This window comes from Alnus glutinosa, chromosome 9 (genome assembly GCF_958979055.1).
Source record: "Alnus glutinosa chromosome 9, dhAlnGlut1.1, whole genome shotgun sequence".
Taxonomy (NCBI): Eukaryota; Viridiplantae; Streptophyta; class Magnoliopsida; order Fagales; family Betulaceae; genus Alnus; species Alnus glutinosa.
In genome coordinates this window covers 26,389,930-26,413,673 of record NC_084894.1, presented here as the reverse complement: position 1 = coordinate 26,413,673, position 23,744 = coordinate 26,389,930, and the positions used below count along the sequence as shown (strand labels likewise).

Below are 23,744 nucleotides of genomic sequence, written 5' to 3'. Positions count from 1 at the left end.
AAAACAATTGGCCACGTGTATTTTTAGCCACGTGTAAATAAATACACGCGGCCACTTATTTTTCTTATACCACCAGTCACGTGTCTCCATTACAGTAGCGGTTATTGTAGACATATGGCCAGTTGCACCTTTTTTTGTAGTGTATGTTGGGTATGATGAATGTGTGATTCTCTTATTGTAATAATCTTCTTCTTTTTTTCTTTTTTTTTTCTCTTTTTTTTTTAAAATAAAAAATAAAAAATCATTACAATAACGTTTGGCGTAAAGAGGTGAAAGGTTTCAAGAATTATACCCATGCCAATGGCAGATAGTTCCATAATCATTGTACTTCTCTATGAACCTCTGCAGTGAGTTGGAAGATGGATTAAACAATACGTACAACCCATTTAAATAACAAAGTTGCTTTAGGAGGGAACAACCAAAACTTCTTAAAATAAGTGCAATTATATGTTGTTGGAAAAAACACCTTCCGATCGACCTCTCTTTTGCCAACATCTCCCGCTTGATCACCACTCTAAACACTTCCATTGGCCGGGTTGGCTGTCCAAACTGGCAGCCATTCATTTCTTTTTTTTTAAAAAAAATAATAATAATTTTTACTTATTTATATATATATATATATATATATATATATATATATATATATATATATATATATATATATATATATATATATATATATATATATATATATATATATATTTATAAATTTGATAAGTGTTGCTATCTTATTGATGCTGGTGTGGCGTCTAATAGAATTTGTCAAAGATTTTAACGAAATTTGACTTTAGAGAGCAATTTGTAAATTAGGCCAATCACAGAAATCTCTGAATTAATTTTGATACGATAGAGAGTGATTTGTAATTTAGGACAACCACATATATCAAAGATGTAATTTTTTAAAAAATGAGAGAAAAGAGAATGTTACCTTAACCGAGTATCCCTGAGAGTGACGGAAAGAAGCTACTTCGTTGGAGGTAGGCAGAATTTCTGAGAGAGATAGTGACGAGAGAGGCGAAAGAGTTTTCATTATTTGAGAGAGGGAGAGAGAGAGGTGAAAGAAGTGAAAGGTGAGAAAACAGAATGCGAGTTAAAAAAATAGGCTGTTGTCATTTTTTATTAAAACGATGTTAATTATACACGTTGTTTCTGACTGTGTAAACAACGTGAATATAACTGCTGTCTTTATTCACATTGTCTTAAGACTTTTCTACTACTAAAACTAAAAGACAACAACTAAACAAGTAAAACATAAGTCCTCCAAAGTTCTTCAATGTAACTTCTTCTTACATTACATTTGGTTCGTCAACTACTACAAGAACTCCAAACTCCACCACCATAGGTTTCATTCCCTGAAATTCGAAGAGCACCTCAATTTCATCTCCACTTTCCATCACCAATTCATTAAATATGATTCCACTTTCCAGCTCATATTTATTTCTTATGAGTGCTGTCAGGTATAGAAAGATATGATGACCTTCTCTATCTCTTCTTGGCAAAGTAAACAAGTCCGTACGATCAGTTGTTCGCCAAGGCTGAAGGGATTTCACGTTGCCTCTAGTTTTATTTCTGATTGTCAGGCTAGGCATGTAACGGAACCCCCTGATATCTCTGGTTCCATTTAAAGGACTAACAACACAAACAAACAACCGAGGGAATTGACCCTTTGAAATTGAAGGTACATGGAAGGATATAGAATCCCAAGTTGTCCTGTGGCCGAACCAATTTGGAACCTCACTACCAGGTATGCAAATGACACGAGACTCATCATCGCCAATGGTTAACGGACACTGTTCAAAACAAAAAATATGTTCAGAACATAAAATGAGAGAGAGAGAGAGAGAGAGAGAGAAAGAGAGAGAAGGGAGGGGAGGGAGGGAGAGGAACCTGGAGATGACTCTTAAAATCATATGCTTGATTTTGAATAGTAGAAATTTCCCAATTCTCCAAGCCTTGAATCTCCGTCAATTTGTGGCAATGACGAAGGTCAAAAAGTAGTCCTCTCTTGTGGTTTGACGAAATTGAGAGTCGTTCCATTGATGTACAACTAGTTGCATCCAACATACCTAAACTTGCGAAGAGTCCAGAAATTGATTTAAGAGACGTACACTCACTCAAATGCAACTCGTACAATATTGGAAGGTAACCTATGCAACCAGGTAGGTTATAAAAATTATTTCTTGATAAATCCAAAAGCTTGAGTGAAGATAAACTCCCAAAATCAACAGGAAACCCATCTTCAGACAAATTGCGTCCAGAGAGATTTAGTTTTGTCAAAGAACGTAATCCAGAAATGAAAGGTGGTAGAAAAAAAGCTGGGTTCAAGCTTTTTGGTGACATCAATGACAAGAGAGTTGACAACCAAGATTTTGAGGATGATTCTTTATGTTCAGAAAATGATGCAATCTCAAGATTCTTCAAACCACCAAAGGAGAAGGGTAATTGCCTAATAGCAGTTCCATCAGCAAGTAGCTTTGTTAAAGCAATCATATTCCCTATTTGATCCGGTAACTTGTCAATTTGTAAGCAATCAGACAAATCAAGAGTTTTGAGAGATCTTAAGTTTGAAATGCTGCTTGGAAGATTCCTAAGACTCTTGCATCCATTTAAATTCAGCAAAACAAGGTTTTTCAAACATTCAATGGACTTGTGAATCTCAACCAAACTTGTGCAACCTTCAAGTATTAGTGTCTCCAGTTGTGGCACTTGAGAGAAGTCTAGTGATTTGGTGAAATATTTGGAATAGCTGAGATTAAGGACCTTCAACTTGATGAGTATCTGTGAAAAAAGAAAAAGAAAAAGAGAATAAATAAAGAAAGGAAAAGTTCTTGTTAGTTACACATTTAAAATTAATAGAGAGAAGGAGAGAAAAAAAAAGTTTTGTAAGGTTTGTTATACTTTGTTCTTCCAAATTTGTTTGAGATTAGTATACTGCATGTCAAGAATAACAAGGTTTTCCAGATGAAAATTCTGTGGTAGAAATTCCAAGGGGCACTTATGCCAAAAAAGCCATCTTAGCTCTTTAGAGAGATGTTCATAGGATCCCGTGAGTTGTACAGCATTGATTTGGAGCAATCTCAAATTCTTCATATTTGTAAATGTTGTAGTTTCGATCAAGCGTACATCTTCAGATACTTCTAAGATGAGACCCTTAACTGTTTTCGTTCCCTAGCAAAATAGACAGTTGAATTAGCAATGAAGATCCTCCTCATCCTGTGTAAAGCTAGAACAATTTTGAACTAGAATAGGCTAATATACCCTTCATCATAATTTTTTTTTTTTTTAAAATAAAAATCACAAAATTGATTCATACATTATTAAAATCATTTGAAGCGTTGGATACCTTTTAAATATGGTTAAATATCACTTGATGACTTGATTTACAAAAGATTTGGATTTTAATCATTCAATTATAACCATGATCCATGATTAGCAAAAGGCATAATGATCATATATACCAACATAAGACATATTATGTGTGTACATGCATTTGTTTATATATATAAATGCATATGCATGACTCTTACCGTATGGTTGCGTAATACATTAAAGACATCTTCGTGAAACCACAACCTACTACGTTCTCCTGGCAAATCAGGTGACTCTTCATTAATAATCTCCCTTCCCATATCTCGAATAAGGTGATGCATCCTCAAAATATTTCTGTCATCAATTGTCACAAGTGACCTCTGAATGAGCGTACGGATACCAACCTTTGGAAACAATTTACAACCATCAAGTATTTTCTTGACATATTTTTTGTCCATATTGACAAAGAAACATGCAATATCAAGGAATATGGCCTTTGTGTACTTATCCAGTGAATCAAAGCTTCTTCGAAGAATTTTTTGAATCTTAACATTAGGAGTTCTTTCTAATTTTTTCAATTCATTTTCCCATTCAGCAACGCTTCTATCTTTCAAAAAAGAACCCAAAAGCACAAGAGCTAATGGAATACCTTCGGCATAAGCCACTACTTCATTCGAAAGCTTTGAGTAATCTCCTTTTGGATTAGTCATTTTGAAGGCATGCAAACTGAACAGTCGCTCCGACTCCCAATGATTCAATTCTCTGACCTTATATTTTTTATCCACTCTCAATGGACTTAACACATGTTCATCTCTAGTGGTTACAATCATTCTACTACCCGGACCAAGCCATTCCTTTTCGACTAACGAGTCTAGCTTTTCAAAGTCATCAACATCATCAACAACAACAAGAACTTTTTTTCCACGGATTCTTTCCTTAATTATATTGATTCCTCTATCAACATTATCAATCTTCAAATTCACTTTCATGATATCATTAAGAAGTTTTTCTTGCAAATGAGTTAAGCCATTCGACTTTTCTGAGCTTTCTTTAAAGTTTGAAAGAAAACTATTTCCTTCAAATTCAAGACATATTTCATTATAGACAGCTTTTGCTAGGGTTGTTTTACCAATACCACCCATTCCATACATGCCCACAACGCTGACGTCACTTGTTCCAAGATTTAATAAATCTTTAATATCATGAACACGAGACATTAATCCGATTGGGTGTTTGGCAACATCCAAGCGAGTTGGGTTCACTTTACACAAAATTTCTTGAACAATCTGTTCGATGAATCTTGATTCATACCTGAAAACAATAAGATAAGCCCAAAGATCTAAATAATAATAATATTAAAAAAAATTATGACTCTTCAGAACCATAAGGGTATTATCATCTCAATCACTTAAGACTAATATGTCACGACAACAATTATGTTTAATCAAATTTAGTGATAATTATCATTTAAATATATTTCTATGTAATTTTTTTCTCCTATTCACATGCCATGAAGCAGTTTTTTTTTTTTCTTCTAGCAAAAAAACCCATTAATTAATTGCTTCTCACCAAGTTTGGTTACAATATCATTCCTCTCAAGTGAACGATATTTTATCTAAAAAGCAATCCTAGACTTGATAATTCAACAAAAAAAGGTTTGTCTCTAGATAGCATGAGCTTGATATCTAGAATCGATGTTAAATCACCACTTATCCGAAAAGGATAAGTTGTTATATAGGAAATAGTTAATAACCACTTATCAATGTCAAATTCTTATTTAATTAGTGTCCTAACATGTGGAATATTTAATTAAAATAGAAGGTGAATGACAAGGGCAAAGTTCGAATCCATAACCTTTGGATCTAATGACTCGGTGATTTATTCCCCCTCACGTATGGTTTCAAATTCTCCCTTAATTAGTGACCCAACACATGAAATATTTAATTGAAATGGGAGGTGAATGATAGACAAAGTTCGAATTCATAACCTCTAGATCTGATACCATATTAAATCACCACTTATCAAAAAAACTTAAACTCTTAAGAAATAGTTAATTTAATTATTTAATTTATATTCTAATAGTGGGCACGAAACAAAAAAAAAAAAAAAAACCTTCAACTGTTTAATTCAAACACTAGTTTTGTTCAATCCATTTAGCCTAATGTTACTTTTTATCAATTTTTGCCTAAAATTTAGAAGCAAATATAAAGGCCAAAAAAGAAAAAAGAAATGCATGAAAAAAAGTACAAGAGTCATAGCATAATACCCATTTGCAAGACTCGAGAGAACCCAACCAGAACAATTTGCAGCTTTAGTAAGAGCTTCTCTCCACCTCTGCACCATCTCCATATTGGTTTGAAACCTCTCTTCATGCATAGCAAAGGCTTTTGCAAAAGTTCCGGTTTGCCATCGAACATTCGAGGGTTCCACATGATAAAATATGGGAAGAAGAGTGTGGCCTATGGTATTCTTACACTGCATAATCTCCACAAGCTCATCAAGACACCACTTGGAAGAAGCATAGCCTTGGGAGAAAACTACAATGAAAATCTTTGATCCTCGAATCGCATCGAGAAGTTTGGTTGAGATGTTCCCACCTTTTGGAAGTTCCTCGTCATCTCGAAAGGTGCGAATTCCGAGTTGCACTAAATTGGAGTAAAGGTGATCAATGAAAGTTTTACGAATGTCACCTCTAAAACTCAAGAAAACATCGTAATTACAATGAGGTCTAGAAAATGAGGTACTTGTTGTGGATGAGTTTGATTGGACTGCAAAAAGAGACAAATTCCATGAGAAATAGGAGGGGTAGAGCCTGTATAATGCATGGGTGCAATCAAGATTTCCTTTTTTCTTTTTCTAAATTGAAAAATGAGAAAGATTTGCTAATTAACATTGATATATGATTCCCTGCCAACTTTTCACACAACTAAAAACACAATTATCTTATGTAGCAGGGAGTCATAGGCTCTTTGAAAAAAAAAAAAAAAAATTACAACTATCCTATGATTTCCTGTCACATAGAATAATTTTATTTTTAGTTGTGTGAAGAGTTGGTAAGGAATCATATCTCTAAAACATAATACTAAATGCAAATTATTTTTATTGATCATTATTTTGTTTCTTTTTCATCCTATATATATATAATTTTTTAAAATAGCTTTCACTTCGGCCGAGAACCAAACCACAGTGGAAATGAAAGATTTCTATCAGTCTCTCAAATAGGCCTATTTGTTTCTCTCTCTCTCTCTCCATGTGAATCTGAGGATGAAGAAGACTCCACTATATTTGGATTTCACTAGACTTCTCTATTAAACGTTGTGGGGGGCATCTACATCACACCAATATGCCAAATAAATTACTCAATCAAACTGCCATTATACCTACTCATGCAAAAAAGAAAAAAAAAAAAAAAAAAAGAAGGACTAGACTAAAACTAAATGCATTTGAAAATATTTGACCACTCAGTCTTGTAGAGCACAAGTAATTTACGATTTAACTGTTCAAGTTAATGTTGTTTATTGATCATATCTGCAACTACATCTCCATAATGCGATTACTAACCGTATTAGTGTTGTTGTTGCAATTATTATCCTATCTGCATATCAGGTAATAAGCCTTTTGCGCATATTTTAATCTTTTAAGCTTTCTTTAGGTCTCTATTAGAGTCTGTTTTAAGCTATTTTGAAATTATTTGAACTTATTTTTTACTGTTTTTCCATTATTATACAATAAACCACACCTTAGTATGCAACATACCCAAGTTTATTGGGGTTATACTTTTAGGTTCAATGTGCCCTCCAAAGTAAGTAAAGTAGTTTAGAGGAAAAGGAAATGATTGATAAATTAAAAAATGATAATTGCATCGTTGGTCCTTAAGATTTGCTTAAATTACAAATTACTTCCAATGGTAACAAAAGTTTATAGAAGGTCCTTGTGATAAACAATAATTGTAAATCAGTCCCTAAACACATTTTCTGTGCACCAAGTTAACAGATTCCGTTAGTCAACCACGTCACATGCACCCAATAGAAAGCCAACACGTGTCCATTACAATAAAAAATATAAAATCTAGTAAAAATATAAATAAATAAAACAAAAATATTATTTTATATATATATAGAAGGTGTGGCCTTGTGCCACTCCCGACCACCCCCAATGGCCAAGGGTGGCGTACAACCTCCCCTAAAGACATTTAGGGGTTGCCGCCTGCCACCCCTAAATGTCTTTAAGGGTGGGTAAATAATATTTTTGTTTTATTTATTTATATTTTTATTAAATTTATATATATTTTTTTTTTATTATAATGAACACATGTCGGCTTCCTATTGGGTGTGGCATAGCTGACTAACAGAATGTATTAACTTGGTAGACGGAAAACATGTTCAGGAACTGATTTGTAATTATAATTTACCACAAAGACCCTCTATGAACTTTTTGTACTATAGGGAGTGATTTGTAATTTAGGCCAACTTCAGGGTGTAATATATATTATACCTATGTAGTATATATTATTCCTTTTTGGTTGTGGCCTTTATATCACATTTACGGTGTTTACTATGTTTATTATTTTAATAATAAACATATACGGTATTATAGATATTTCTATTAATTTAGATTACCGTAAATATGGAATCGGTATTATGGTTATTTCTATTTATTTAGATTACCGTAAATATGGAATCGGTTAATTGATTTTAAAATCAATTAACGATATTGTTTCCTTGATGGAAGGAAACAAATACGGTGTTTACCATTTTGAGGGTACCTGACCTAGCCTATAAATAGAGTGCCTGTGTACACCATCAGTACAGCCATCAAGCAATAGGCATAGGTTAGAAGCTCCCTCATATTTTGTTCCTAGAAGTTCTGAAGGAGTGCTTGAGCAACAATGGCCGGAGGTATGCCTAAAAACTCTTCTATGTTTTATTTCCGCTGCGCATGTTAGGTTAAAATAATTTCATGTCTAAATTATTTCTAACATGTGGTATCAGAGCCAGCCTCTGTGCTATGTTGCTTAGCATATATTTTTCTATGCGTTATCAATTTTAATCCAGTATATATTTTATTCATTATTGTTTTGTCAATACTCTGTGGAGGATTGTTATTGCTCTTGTCTATATACTGTGATGAAACGCATGGTTTTAATCTGTTATTTACTGTTCATCATTGAAAATGACTGTTTTGCCCCTGCTGGAAACCAAGCTAGAAACCCCTATGCTTGCCGTTCTGATGCCCCTACAGGAAAACCGGCGACGCCTGGGCCGCCGTTCTGGTACCACAAGCAGCGGCCGAAAGGCCGCTGCTTCTGCAGTAAAACGGCGACCCTTGGGTCGCCGTTCTGGCACCACAAGCAGTGGCCGAAAGGCCGTTGCTCCTAAAGTGAACGGGGGTCGCCGTTCTAGCACCTAAGCAGCGGCCCCTTGGCCGCTGCTTCTGGGTAAACGGCGACCCTGGGGTCGCCGTTCCGGTGCTACAAGCAGCGGCGGCCGCTGCTTCTGCAGAAAATGGCGACCCTTGGGTCGCCGTTCCAGCACCCGGGCAGCGGCCCCTTGGCCGCTGCCTCTGCGGTAAACGGCGACCCAAGGGTCGCCGTTTCAGCATTCTAAGCAGCAGCCGAAAGGCCGCTGCTTGTGCAGTGAACGGCGACCTTTGGGTCGCCGTTCCCGCTGTCCTAGACAGCAGCGGCCCTTTGGCCGCTGCTTCTTCAGTTCACGGCGACCCACAAGGGTCGCCATGGTCGTCAGGGCTGCGGCCTCTCTTGGCCGCCGCATAAGGGGCGGCAGAAAAAAAAAAAAAAAAAAAAAAAAAAAAAAAAAAAAAAAAGGGCGGCGGCAAGGCTGGTGGTGGCTAGGGTTCTAGGGTTTCAACCCAAAAGAATATGACGGGTCGGGTCGGGTTATTATTTGGGTAGGGTTTAAAACCCAACCCCACATTAAGTGGGCTGACCCGTATCCAGAACCCAACCTGACATTAAGTGGGCTGACCCGTGGGTCAGCCCAATCCAGAATTGGGCCTGTTCAATAAAAAAAAAAAAAAAAAAGGGCTGAGGCCTTATGGGGTTTAGAGCTTGGGTTCACTAAGTGTAAAGGGGCTTAAGGCTACATGATGAACCATTGGGCTATATGTTTATTGTGTCTTGTTAATGCAATTTTATTTACTTTAAGGTTTAAATTATTGTGTATTGAAATAATTTGTTTAATACATAATTGTATATTTATAAATTGGTTGATGCCTAGACCTAAGGGATAATTAGCAAAACCTAATATGTTAGTGTGGGTTTATGGCGCTATCTGAGAATGCAATGTCGGGGAAAGTTCTGGCAAGGAAAGTCTTGGGATTTAAGTGTGTCCGGTGTGACCCCCCTCACTTTCCTGGGAGCTCATCTGCTTGCACCTTGGAGAATGCTATTTACCTCATTTACGTGTTGGTTTGTCTTATTCCTAAGGTCATTTGTGGGCATCTATAAAGTCATTAGATGTTAATGAAGTCGCAATTATTATGATAATTTTGGAGAGCCACAGCGTCCAAAATTTTGAATAATAATTGCATTAAAACCATTCATATGAACTTCATATAGAAATATTAGCATCGTGTTGTAATTAATTCATAAATTTAATTACTTATCCCCACAGGGAAGGTTTTTATTTTTATGACTTAATTAGAATAAGATAACAAATTTAATATTAGAAGAAAAATTTCTCTTAGGCCCACAGGTACGGAGGATTTTGCTTACTAATATTCAAATTTGGTTTAGTCTTATTAATAAAGAGTAAATTTCATGCGTGATGCAACCTTTGCCCACAGGTAGGTTGAAATTTACTATTTAAATTAGCATTGGCTGATTTAAATTAAAGTCACTTCATAGCACTTAAGTAGTTTTGTTTTTTCCCTTGGTTCTTGCAGCTATACCTGCTGGATTATTTGATGGTACTTTTCACGTTCCGAAACTTAATGGTAATAATTTTACTGAATGGAAAGAGAACTTGCTCTTTACATTAGGGTGTTTGGAATTAGACATGGCACTCCGGACGGATGAACCACCCGCTTTAACGGATACTAGTACTGCACTAGAGATGGCTAAACATGAAAGGTGGGAGCGATCCAATCGCCTCAGCTTAATGTTTATGCAGTCTCACATTGCCAAAGGCATTAGGGGTTCTATCCCCGAATGTCCTAAGGCTAAGGATTTTTTGAAAGCCGTTGAAGCACAGTTTGTGAGTTCAACTAAAGCCATGGCCAGCACTCTAATGAAGAGACTATCAAGTCAAGCCTTCGATAGTTCCAAAGGTGTGCGTGAGCACATCATGGAAATGAGGGATATAGCAGCTCAATTAAAGTCCCTTGAGGTTGAGATTTCCGAATCCTTCTTGGTCCATTTGGTTCTCAACTCTCTTCCTCCTCAGTATGGTCCCTTCAAGATTTCATACAACACACATAAGGATAACTAGTCAATTAATGAACTTTTGACCATGTGTGTTCAAGAGGAAGAGAGATTGAAACACGAGAAACCAGAAAGTGTTCACTTGGTTGCTCGTGCTAAAGCAAAGACTAAGAAAGGCAAGGCTGCCCACCACTCCAAGAAAGGAAACAAGATGTCACTCAAAGGCAATAAGGATGCTTGTTTCTTTTGCAAGAAGGAGGGGCACATGAAGAAAGAATGCCAGAAATACATTAAATGGCTGGAAAAGAAAGGTAATCTCATCTCTTTTGTATGTCATGAATCTTTTTTTGTTGAGGCTCCTTGCAATACATGGTGGATTGATTCTGGTTCTACAATCCACATTGTGAATACATTGCAGGGATTTCTCAAAACAAGGAAGCCGATAAGAAGTGAGCAACGTGTTTACTCAGGAAATAAATTGTTCTCACTGGTCGTAGCAGTTGGGACTTACAGACTTATTTTGAAAACTGGATATGTACTAGACCTTAAGAATGTTTTTTATATTCCATCTTCTTCTAGAAATTTAATTTCTATTTCAAAACTTGATGTATTTGGATATGGGTTTTGGTTTATTAACTCAATTTTCAGTATTTTTAGAAATAATAATTTTGTTGGTGGTGGAATAAAAATTGATGGTCTATACAAACTTTCTTTAGATCCCAACTTTGAGAACAGTTATTTATCGTTGCATACTGATATTGGCATAAAGAGAAGCCTTGTGGATGAAAACTCCGCTTGGCTATGGCACAGGAGATTGGGACACATCTCCATAGAGAGAATCAAAAGATTAGTAAGTAATGGAGTTTTACAAACTCTTGACTTTACTAATTTCGGTACTTGTGTGGATTGCATAAAGGGAAAGCAAACCAACAAGACCACTAAAGGTGCCAGAAGGAGTTCTGAGATTCTAGAAATCATACACACAGACATCTGTGGACCTTTTTCTACTCCTTGCCTCAATGGTCAAAGATATTTCATATCTTTTATTGATGACCATACGAGATATATGTATCTCTACTTCCTAAATGACAAGGCTGAAGCGCTCAATGCCTTCAAAACCTATAAGGTGGAAGTGGAGAAACAAAGGGAAAAGAGAATCAAGATCGTAAGATCTGATAGAGGCGGAGAGTACTACGGTAGGTACACAGAAAAGGGACAAATGATCGGTCCATTTGCGCAATTCCTTCAAGAAGAAGGTATTGTTGCCCAATACACAATGCCTGGCACACCACAACAAAATGGTGTAGCAGAAAGAAGGAATCGCACACTTATGGACATGGTCAGAAGCATGCTTAGTAATTCTGAATTACCTTTGTTTTTGTGGAGTGAAGCCTTAAAGACTGTCGTGTATGTATTAAACCGAGTTCCATCCAAGGCTGTCCCCAAGACACCTTTTGAATTATGGAAGGGATGGAAACCAAGTTTAAATCACATACACATATGGGGTTGTCCTGCTGAAGTGAGGATTTACAATCCGAACATGAAGAAACTTGACCCAAGGACAACCAGCGGTTATTTTATTGGCTATGCAGAAAACTCAAAAGGATTCAGGTTTTACTGTCCTTCTCACAGTACTAGGATTGTTGAGTCTATAAATGCAAAGTTTCTAGAGGATGCTGAACCTAGTGGGAGTGCTCATCCACAAAGGATAGAATTAGTGGAAGCACGAGAGTTGACCAAATCTCCTCCTCACAGAGGAAGATTGATTGTATTCAGGGAAAATCAGATTGATTATCCTGAGCTACAATCAGTTCTAGAACAACCGGCTCATGAAGAACAGGGAGATCAATTTGATCCTCCTGAGCCACAACCAGTTCTAGAACAACCAACTCATACAGAACAGGTTCAGAATGAGTCTACTCTCCCATTGCAAAATACAGAGGAAGTAGAATTAAGAAAGTCCTCTAGAATAAGGAGACCAGCAATCTCTACAGATTATGTTGTATACCTCCAAGAGTCTGACTTTGATGTTGGACCTAAGGATGATCCAAGTATGTTTTCACAAGCCATGAGTGGGGATAACTCCACACTATGGTACGATGCCATGAAGGAAGAGATGGAATCCATGACTAAAAACCAAGTCTGGGATCTTGTTGACTTACCAAAGGGAGCTAAAGCCATAGGCTGCAAATGGGTTTACAAAACCAAAAGGGATGCTTCTGGTAATGTTGAACGATATAAGGCTAGACTTGTGGCCAAGGGTTTCACTCAAAAGGAAGGCATTGATTACCATGAAACCTTCTCTCCAGTATCAAAGAAGGATTCATTTAGGATAATCATGGCATTAGTAGCTCATTTTGACTTAGAGTTACACCAGATGGATGTGAAAACAGCATTCCTGAATGGGGATCTTGATGAAGAGGTTTATATGAAATAACCTGAAGGCTTTGATGATGATAGCAAGAGAGCTTGCAAGTTAAAGAAGTCTATATATGGACTAAAACAGGCCTCCCGTCAATGGTATATTAAGTTTCACAAGGTTATTACCTCATTTGGATTTACTGAGAACCTTGTTGATCAATGTATATACCTTAAGGTCAGTGGGAGTAAAGTGATATTTCTAGTCCTGTATGTAGATGATATTCTACTTGCAAGCAATGATTTAGGTTTGCTACATGAAACTAAGGAGTTACTCTCTCAAAGCTTTGAAATGAAGGATTTGGGTGAAGCCTCTTATGTCATTGGCATAGAGATTCACAGAGACAGACAACAGAAAATATTAAGACTGTCTCAGAGGGCCTACATTGAAAAGGTTTTAGAGAGATTCAAGATAAGTGACTGTAAGTCTAGTGTGGCACCTATTTCTAAAGGAGAAAGATTCAGTAAAGACCAGTGTCCCAAAAATGAGTTGGAACAACAGCAGATGAAAAGTATCCCATATGCATCTGCAGTAGGAAGCCTGATGTATGCTCAAGTCTGCACCAGACCTGATATTGCATTAGCAGTTGGAATACTGGGATGGTACCAAAGTAATCTGGGATTAGAGCATTGGAAAGCTGCCAAGAGGGTCATGAGATACTTGCAAGGAACCAAGGGTTACTGTTTGACTTTCAAACAAGCTGATAGTTTGGAGGTCTTTGGATATACAGATTCAGACTTTGCTGGATGTGTAGATAGCAGAAAGTCTACTTCAGGATATATCTTTCTTCTAGCTGGAGGAGCTATATCTTGGAAAAGCAGCAAGCAAACTATAGTTGCTACATCTACCATGGAGGCAGAGTTCATTGCATGCTATGAAGCCACTACACAGGCACTGTGGTTGAGAAACTTCATTGGTGGACTAAAGATTGTCGATTCAATAGCAAGACCCATTAAGATTCTTTGCGATAATTCTGCTGCAGTTTTCTTCTCTAAGAATAACAAAAGTGGAAGCAGAAGTAAGCACATCGACATCAAGTATCTTAGTGTTAGGGATAACATTAAGAGACGTGAGGTTTCTATTGAGCATATTAGTACAGAATCAATGGTTGCGGACCCCATGACAAAAGGTTTACCGGTAAAACAGTTTAAAGGTCATGTGGACCATATGGGACTTATTGATTCACCTTGTACTTATTTTGATCTATAGACATAAAGTTAATGTAATAAAGTTTATTGTGCACATTTGTTATTTTTATCCATGAGGATAAATAAAGTTGGACCCGAATGACTTATAGGAAGTTCATTCATAAAGCTTGATTATCCATAAGGTACTCATGTAAGGAGTCATTGTGATACATGGAAGGGACGACCTACTTTTATAATGGTTTTACCGCCATGATTCGTGTGAAACACTTCTTAACTGAGTTGGAGGATTCCATAAAAGATTGGCCAAAACTAAAGAACCTAATACTATATGGTCATGTGTTATAAAGTCCAAGTGGGAGAATGTAATATATATTATACCTATGTAGTATATATTATTCCTTTTTGGTTGTGGCCTTTATATCACATTTACGGTGTTTACTATGTTTATTATTTTAATAATAAACATATACGGTATTATAGATATTTCTATTAATTTAGATTACCGTAAATATGGAATCGGTATTATGGTTATTTCTATTTATTTAGATTACCGTAAATATGGAATCGGTTAATTGATTTTAAAATCAATTAACGATATTGTTTCCTTGATGGAAGGAAACAAATACGGTGTTTACCATTTTGAGGGTCCCTGACCTAGCCTATAAATAGAGTGCCTGTGTACACCATCAATACAGCCATCAAGCAATAGGCATAGGTTAGAAGCTCCCTCATATTTTGTTCCTAGAAGTTCTGAAGGAGTGCTTGAGCAACAATGGCCGGAGGTATGCCTAAAAACTCTTCTATGTTTTATTTCCGCTGCGCATGTTAGGTTAAAATAATTTCATGTCTAAATTATTTCTAACACAGGGACCAATAGTATAATTATCCCAATAAAGAAAGAGAAAAAGAGAATGATCTATCGATCATAGAAGAAACCCAATTATTCACACGACGGATGATATACAGATCATAATAAGTCTTTCCAACAAGCTTTTTAAAACCCTTTAATGTTCAGTCACGTTGGTGCAGTGCATGGTGGATGGTTGTAGCATTGTGTGTGACCCTCACACGAAGCAAATAAATCCGAATAAATAAGAGTAGGTCCCAAACAGTTGTTATACACAAACTAATAATCCAAACCAGTTTCTATCTCTTTTTGGTATTAAACACCAAAACGATATCGTTTTGGTGATTTTATTAAATATACACAAGGTATATATTATATATATATATACCCTAAATTTGTTATCCGCATCTGCATATACAAATAATAGTTTTTGCGAACTGCACCTGTATATGCAGATGGTAAATAGTTGCGATTAATATTCGCCCGCATGTATGGCTAGCCCTACTTTTTAAGTCACATTTTCTGAGGTAATTCAGCCATAACACACAAATACGTACATATGCATATGCATACACCTAACCATTTCTATTTTACCTATGGAGTGCGGGGAAAACAATACCTTCTTTGTTTGGGTCTTCGACGACTGGAATCTTGGGAGCTTGGTTTTGGTCTTGGTATTGCACTGGTGTTTTGTCCATATTAAATTGAGGTGAATCATCAGAGTTGCTTGTAAGGTCAAGAAAAATTCCTTTGGAAGGGTCGTCAGGGTTTATCCATCTGATGTTTGGTCGATGAGAAGACTGTTTTATCAGGTAAGAACCATGGTAAGGTTGGTAAGGAATCGGAAGGGATGAATGGGTGAAACTAGAGGTTTCATCTGAAACAGCGGTGGAAGCCATGGGAGTTGGAAGTGGGTGGTTATGTATACCATGATACCATGTTATGAGTACAGACATGTCATCCAAGCATCTCTGCACCTACTTGCAAAAGATTAAAAGAACACGTATCAAAATTTAATACAAGGAACGAATGAAAACCCAAGAGAAGCAAAGTGAAATGCTATAACAATAACATGTATGTGTACCTGTTTCCTAACTGGGCACCCTCGGGCCATGATGCACAGATATTCTTCTAGTGGAAAAGGACTTCGTGCACCAACCCCATGCCACCCATCGTTCAACTATATATCGCAAAACGTTTGATTAAAGTAGAATCATGTGATTGTTGAGCTCACAAAAAATTTAGAGAAAACTTTACTTATAATTTCTCATTTTTCTTTATTTTTGAAAGAAGGTGCATAAACTTTAAAAAGTATCAATTTAAGGTATCTATTTTTTATTTTATTTTATTTTTTTTTTAATTTCAGCCCCCAATTAGAATTTCCTGTTAAATATTATCAAAATTTCCAAAATACCTCTGTGTTTATTTTTTTAAAAAATATATATATATAAAATTTTCAAAGATTCAGGCGTGTGTATCTTTTTCGAATTCCATTAAATTCTAACACCTAAATCTTAGCAATTGTTTTTTTTTTCTTTAAAAAAAAAATAGGGGTATTTTAAAATTTTTTATAGGATTTAACAGAAAATTGAAATTGAAATTCCAAAATTGATACCCTATATTGACACTTTTTATAGTTTGTGTAACTTTTTTCAAAATTAATAAAAGATCAAGGATTATAAGTGAAATTCTCCCAAAAAGTTATATATGACAATTACTTCATAAATTAAACCCAATAGAGGCAAAGTGAAATACTATGACCATATTTAAATTCAGTTTCGGCATTTTACTGTACCTGTTCAGTAACTGGCGTATCTGGAACCGCTGCTTTGTACCTATCTCCAAAATCATAGGACCCGGATATGGAATTAATCCATTGGCACCCATCGTTCAACTATAGCAAAATTTTTTATTAAATTAGAATCATGTGATTGTTGAGCTCATCAAAAATATATATATATATGAGAATTACATGCGTCATAAATTAAACTCACCGAGGCTACTTCACATCTGGCTTTGACCACCTCAACCCAAGCTTCCCTATTGGCTCGGTCGGTAGGATTGTGTACATCGTCTATTTTTCTTGTTGTGGTCTTTGCAGCTTCTCCTATATCATGTAAATGTACTCCTCTTCAGTCTTTTTCAACTTACAATTTTTTTTATTGAAAAAAAAAAAAAAAAAAAAAAAAGCTTTAACTTCAACTATGGCCGAGAATCAAGCAATAGTGGAAATGAAAGTGAACAAACTTTTGAGAAGAAAATTTGGTAAGTACTTCATTTGTAAGAGCATCTAGATTTTTTTACTGAGAAAGTAATAGCTATCTTAAAGCACTCACAACCTCTTTATATTTAATTTTTCTTTATATTTTTAACAAAAACCACAAATAAGCTTATATATATAACATACGCTTTAGGAAATATTAAATTTAATATTTGTCAGGTTTTCTCTATAGATTTAAAGAGTAAAAAATACAATGTTATAATTTTTTTAATAATATTTTTTTGCAAACCGTGCTAAAGTAGAGAAAAATATTATTTATTTAATGACAATAGCATTCATGGTAATTATTGTGAATGATTAAAAAAAATAGTATTTATTTAAAGTATAGAAATATTTAAAGAGTTTGTTGTTTGATGGTTTAAAAAAATAACTAGCTAAAATATTTAAAGTAAATTTTTAAAATTAAATTTAGAGAAATTATGAAAAGGGATTGTGAACGATCTTAGGTTGATAATGATGAGATGAAAGAGAAAGTAACAGCCGTCACTCCACTATGCCATATTTGACCGCTCAATCTTGTCGAGCGCAAGCAATTTAACTCTTTTAAAGTTTCCTTTTCCGGGCTAAACCCAGCCATAACACACAAATACGTATGCATAGGAGTTTCGCGCTCTTTTGCTAACGTGGCAAAGGCATTTAAAAAGCTCCGCGGCAGTAAATTCTCTTTGGGAATTTTTTGGTTCTTACTCGACTATTCTTGGCGCGTGTGGACGTGATCGGCGGTGCTGGCTGTCGGATTTTTGCGGTTGTGATCCCAGCGATAGTGGTGTGGTAGTCAATTTGGTTTGTATGGCGAAAAGGCCGAATCGTGGTAGAGGCAGGAGGAAGGTTGCAAAACCTCGAGTGGCGGTTCCTGATTCGATTGCAGAGATTGCCTCTGATGATCAGTAGGAGGTGAATTCTGAAGCGGAATGTGATTTTGTGGAAGATATGGAGATGAATTCTTCTGCAGTTGAGGAAAATCAGGGTTTTCCTTTGGTTTAAGTAGCTGTGAATGTGGAGCTGCAATCCTCTGTTTATACGCATGAGAGATCCACTAGGGATGACTGTGCACATCAATCTCCGGGCAATAATGTGGATCACTCTTCCCACGCGCGGGTGGAAGATGGCGAGCCCGGCAAGAATGTTGTGAAAGGGGTTCAGGATTGGCGCCAGCTATTCCAATCCAAAAAGTCCTTTAGTTCATTGCAGTATCATGAACCTAATCGTCAGAATGGGAAGATTATTTGTGCAACCTCCAAAGGAAGGTATTGAGGAAGGGATTTTGAAATGGTTTTCTTCCTTGATTGGCCAATTCCTTGACAAACCACTCCCTTTCTATGTGGTTAGGAGGACTGTGGAAAACATTTGGTCTGCTTATGGCAGTGTGGAGGTGTTCTTACTGGAGAATGGTCTATACTTGTTTCACTTTGCTGATGAGAGTACTAGAGAAGCTGTGCTTGAGGAAAAGCTCTGGCATATTGCTAATAAGCCGCTCATTCTGCACTGCTGGACCCCAGGTAGGTAGCTACTTAAGCTTTCTTTGTCCTCTATGCCTATTTGGATTAAACTGCATAACCTCCCCATGGAATTATGGAATTCCACTTGCTTAAGCCGCATTTCTAGTGGGGTAGGAAAGCCTATTTGTGCTGACTCGGTAACAGAAGAGTAGCGTAGGATTGGATTTGCTTGTTTTTTGGTGGAAGTCGATGTTGACTCTGACTTACCAAAAGAAAGAGAGATTATAGGAATAAATGGAGGTGTAACCAAAGTCGGAATTGAGTATCCATGGCTGCCAATAAAGTGTAAGAAGTGTAACACTTTTGGGCATGCTACTCACACTTGTACTAAGATTGAGAAAGCTGTCTGGCTTCCTCGTAGGAAGGAACCAGCTCAGACAGGACCTGTTCCAAAAGTTCAGGCAAGAGCTGCCCCTAAGGTCCTTCCTAAATCGGGTGGGAATGATAAACCGGGTTCTTCTAGTGCTGATCAGTTGACTGTGGTGAGTAGGTTCAAGAGAACTCCTAAGTCCCGAAATACTGCTGTTGATAACATTGGACCAACTCTTTTCAGCTATTGGCTCAGGCTAAGGGCAAGAAGTATGATGATAGTGAAATCAGGAAATCAAATGAGGCTCTCCAACTTTTATTGGATGAAGAGATGGATCGTACACCATCCTGCCCAGTTGATAAAGGGAAAGGAAAATTGGAGGAGGAGGAGTAGGAGTGATTGATGAGGGGCTTCTCACCTCATTCATGAACATGCTTGTTTGGAATGTAAGGGGTTTGAACCATCCCTCCGAACAAAAAGAAGTTCAGAGTACAATTAGAGCTAAGAAGAATGGTTTGGCTTGTTTGATTGATACTAAAAGTTAAGAAAGACAATGCTGCAATTGTTAGCTCTTCTATGTTTCTGAATTGTGATTTTTGCTTCAACTATGAGAAGCATTATTTGGTTAGTATTTGGGTTTGTTGGAATAGAGAGAATTTTAAAGTTTTTGTCCTTAACAAGAGTGATCAGAGCATTACTTGCCTAGTGCATTCTGATAAAGAGAAGTCTAGTTGGTATCATACATTTGTTTATGGTGCTAACAAACCTATTGATGGGCGGCTTCTTTGGCAGAATTTGCTTTCCATGAAGATGGGGGTGGTTGATGGCCCATGGATTCTTTGTAGTGATTTTCACTCTGTTCGGATTTTGGAGGAAAAATGGGGCTTGGATAGTTTGAATTCTTATGAGATTGAATTCAATGATTGTTTGAACAACTTGGAAGTTATGGATTTGAACTTTGGTGGTTGTTTTTTCACTTGGAGTAATAAAATAGAAGGTTCTAGCTTTGTGGCTAGAAAGCTTGATTGAGTACTTAGTGAATGAGGAGTGGCTTTGCAAATTTGGTAAAACCTGTGTGGATTTCCCCCCTGGAGCTATCTAAATTTTCTATCTTATTCTAATTAAGTTATAAAAACAAAAACGTCCCTATGAGAATAAGTAATTAAATTTATTAATTAATTACAACACGATTTTAATTTTTCTATATGAAGGTAAAGTATATGATCTTTATGCAATTATTATTATAAAATCAAAATGTTGTGGCTCTCCCAAATTATTGTAATAATCACAATGCAATTCATGAATATTTAATAAAATTCTTTTTGAAGTTCATGTGCGTAATCCTAATACAATTATCATTTTAAAATTGGGATGTTGTAGCTCTCTCAAAATTATCATAATAATTACGACTTCATTAACATCTAATAACTGTATAAATGCCCACAAATGGCCTCAGGAATAAAACAAACCAATACAAAATGGGAAAAACAGAATTCTCCAAGGTGCAACTAGGTGAGTTACTAAGAAAATGGGGGAGAGGGGGTCACAAAGACACACTTAAATCCCAATACTTCCTAACCAAAACTTTTCTAGACAGTACATATATTCTTAGATATTATTGTAAACACATCAGCATATATGACATTATGAATTATTCTTAAGTTTAGTCATCAAGCAATTTATATTTAAACCATATAAATTAAACAATTAAATAAATTCATCAGTTCATCTATTAAAGAAACAATAATTTTAATATAGAACAATGTAAATAATAAAATAAATAAAATTGTAATACGAGGACATAATAAAAATGCATGTCCCTATGATTTAGTAGGTGGCCTTAAGCCCTTTAAATTTGGAGAATTCAAGTTCTAATAGTTTTTTTTTTTTTTTAAAAAAAAAAAAAATGGATCAGGCCTCTTGGGTTTCTCAATTGGGCTATGCAGGATTTACTTCATTGGGCTGGCCCATTCAGGTCAGTCCGTGCCCAAAGTGTACTTGGTTTTAAAACCATACCCGGATGCATAACCCATTAACCCGAAAAAATAACCCTTGACCCGAAATAAACCCAAGCCCAAAAGCCTTTCAAACTTTGAAGTCCTACTCGGATTATGACCCATTAACCCGAAAATACACCTTTTTGACTCGGAAAAATTTTTGAACCTGCGCCGATTGCTTCCTTCTTCTTCCTTGGATTTTTTTTTTTTTTTTTTACTGGCCTGCCACCTTCCTTATGGTTAGCCACCTTATGCAGCGGCCATTCGTGGCTGCTGCTCAGCTGCAACGACGACCTAGAGGGGTCGCCGTTTACCCGGAGCTAGGCGGCCCGTAAGGGCCACCATTCTCAGTGACAGGGAGAGGCCAGCGACCTCTCCCACTCGTAACTGCGCTGGCGAAGGGGTTCTGCACGAATGTCCTATTGAGGAAGAGAAGCAGGAAAAACTAGAGCGCTAAAGCAATCGACCGGTGGGTGAAACACTGCAAGTTGAGTTTCACGGAAAAACATTGCAAGTGTTTTGATTTCATGAAATAGCTTTTGAAATAACTATAAGGCATTTTTTTAAAAAAAAAATGATTTAGCAGTAAAGCATGAAACCTGTAAACTTACACTTATTTCTAAAGCTAATTCTTCATTGATGTTTCACGGTGTATTTGCAGTGTTACAAGTTTCGGGTCAAAACTTTATTCTCAGAAAATCTTCTCGATTCAACCAAAGAAGAATTAACCAAAACTTAATCCGGGATCGGCCAGTAATGTTCGTTCATGGGTCTCTCGGCAAATTGGTGATTTTCACAATACTAATTTTACAGTTTCAAAAACTTATGATATGCAGTTATTACAAATCATCAAGGCATAGATGTGAAAACAATATAGCAACCGGAACAATAAACAGATATAAACTATTTACAAAATATCTATTCGATTAAACCATCGAAAAATTAATCAAAAGTACTGAATGCTGAGCAAATTAGCATAGAGGCAGACTCTAATGTCACATGTAAATATAATATAAAATAAAATAAACAGTAAAATTGAATATAAATATCTCCGGTCATTTTTACTCAAACATATGAAAAAGCCTTAACAATAAACAGAAATTCTATAAAAGAAAATTTAGACAAAAGATATCTATGCTTATGAGTAGACCAAAAGATAGATGTATAGGGCTCCTTATATAGGTAGGCCATGAATAGCTGATTATTCTTCTTATATCAAGAAAAATAAATCATAAATATTAATAAAAAATCATTTTTATCATGTAACGTAAGTGTAATAAATCATATTAAATCTCCATATTAAATAATTACCGTTATGATAATTATTTAACTTTTACTGTTACAACAAATTAAATGTATCTCAAAGACGCAATGATTAAAAAAAAAAAAAAAAAAAAAAAAAAGTCAAATATGTATGCATACACCTAACCATTTGTATTTGATATGTGACTGTGATGAAAACATTACCGTCGTATTTTGACTCGTCATTTTTGCCTTTGGATTCTGGCTCCCGGTTCCGCTTCGGGCTCCGTATAAAACTGATGGTTTGGTCCATGGTTGATAGAGTGGTAGATAGAGAGGGATGGCGAGGGTAGATTGGAAAAGAAATCGTGGTTTGGGGGGTACTATTAGGGGAGAAGTGTGAGAAATGTGGGAATGTCACCAAATGGGTTTAACGCTCAGTTTCTGGATTTTGATGGCCTTGAGACTTGGATTACGATTTCTTGGTAACGAAAAAACATAGATTTTAGGTTGAAAGATTGAGAGAGAAAAAGGATGGCGATGGAGAAGAATAAAGCAGCAAGCTAGGAGTGTTTTATAAACATACTGAGCATAATGGAGTAATATCGATTGGCTTTGTCTTTCGGTGGTAATGATTGACTGCGTGGCAGCAAAAGAAAGCTAACTTTCAGATTTTGATGGAAGGGATATGTTCTGTCATCGGAAATGCTGAAGATAAATACGTAAAGTTTTAGACTTAATTGCATCAGGGAAATTTCCGTCCCTAGCTTCTAGTGTGCTATTTATTTAATTTAATGTTGGTCAAATGCTCATGTTCTGATTTTTCCTACAATTCAACTTAAGGTTCACGAAGTCCAGGAAGGATGAGTCTTGTTCTTTTTTTTCAATATGTACGTGTGAAATAATTACAAAGACCATGAATTAATCATCTACTTTGATTTGGTATTTTGCTGACGTCTCATACTTTTCTTACGGAATCTACCTGGAAAAGGGACAATGACACTAGAAATGATCATTTTATGACTAATAAGCCTAATAAGATTGTTTGGCAAGAACGTGGACAGAACACAGTAATGCGTTTTACTGTTTAATTATGTACTTTCTTTTATTTTTTTATATTTTTTAATAACAATCAACATCAAAACATTTTCATATTTTCACTTTTTATATCATATCAATAACTTTTTATAATTATTCAAATTAAAAAAAAAATCACTACAATACAAATTTTTTTCATTTTTTTATATAATTTTTTTTTTACTTTATAACACATCATATTTTTTATTAATTTTAAAATTAATAATTTATTAT

At 35.8% G+C, this 23,744-nt stretch overlaps 1 protein-coding gene across 1 annotated transcript; it reads right to left on the bottom strand.

Annotated features, from left to right (window-relative positions):
- Nucleotides 1-1,110: 1,110 nt before the first annotated feature.
- Nucleotides 1,111-23,155, bottom strand: LOC133877102 (disease resistance protein RUN1-like). Its single transcript, XM_062315342.1, has 10 exons — nucleotides 22,659-23,155; nucleotides 17,099-17,211; nucleotides 16,900-16,998; nucleotides 16,189-16,284; nucleotides 15,724-16,081; nucleotides 5,576-6,077; nucleotides 3,528-4,620; nucleotides 2,899-3,168; nucleotides 1,888-2,778; nucleotides 1,111-1,790 (listed from the first exon to the last, which is right to left on the bottom strand). Exons 1-10 carry the CDS (start codon nucleotides 22,744-22,746, stop codon nucleotides 1,287-1,289), a joined length of 4,014 nt encoding a protein of 1,337 aa, XP_062171326.1. The 5' UTR covers nucleotides 22,747-23,155; the 3' UTR covers nucleotides 1,111-1,286.
- Nucleotides 23,156-23,744: the final 589 nt, after the last annotated feature.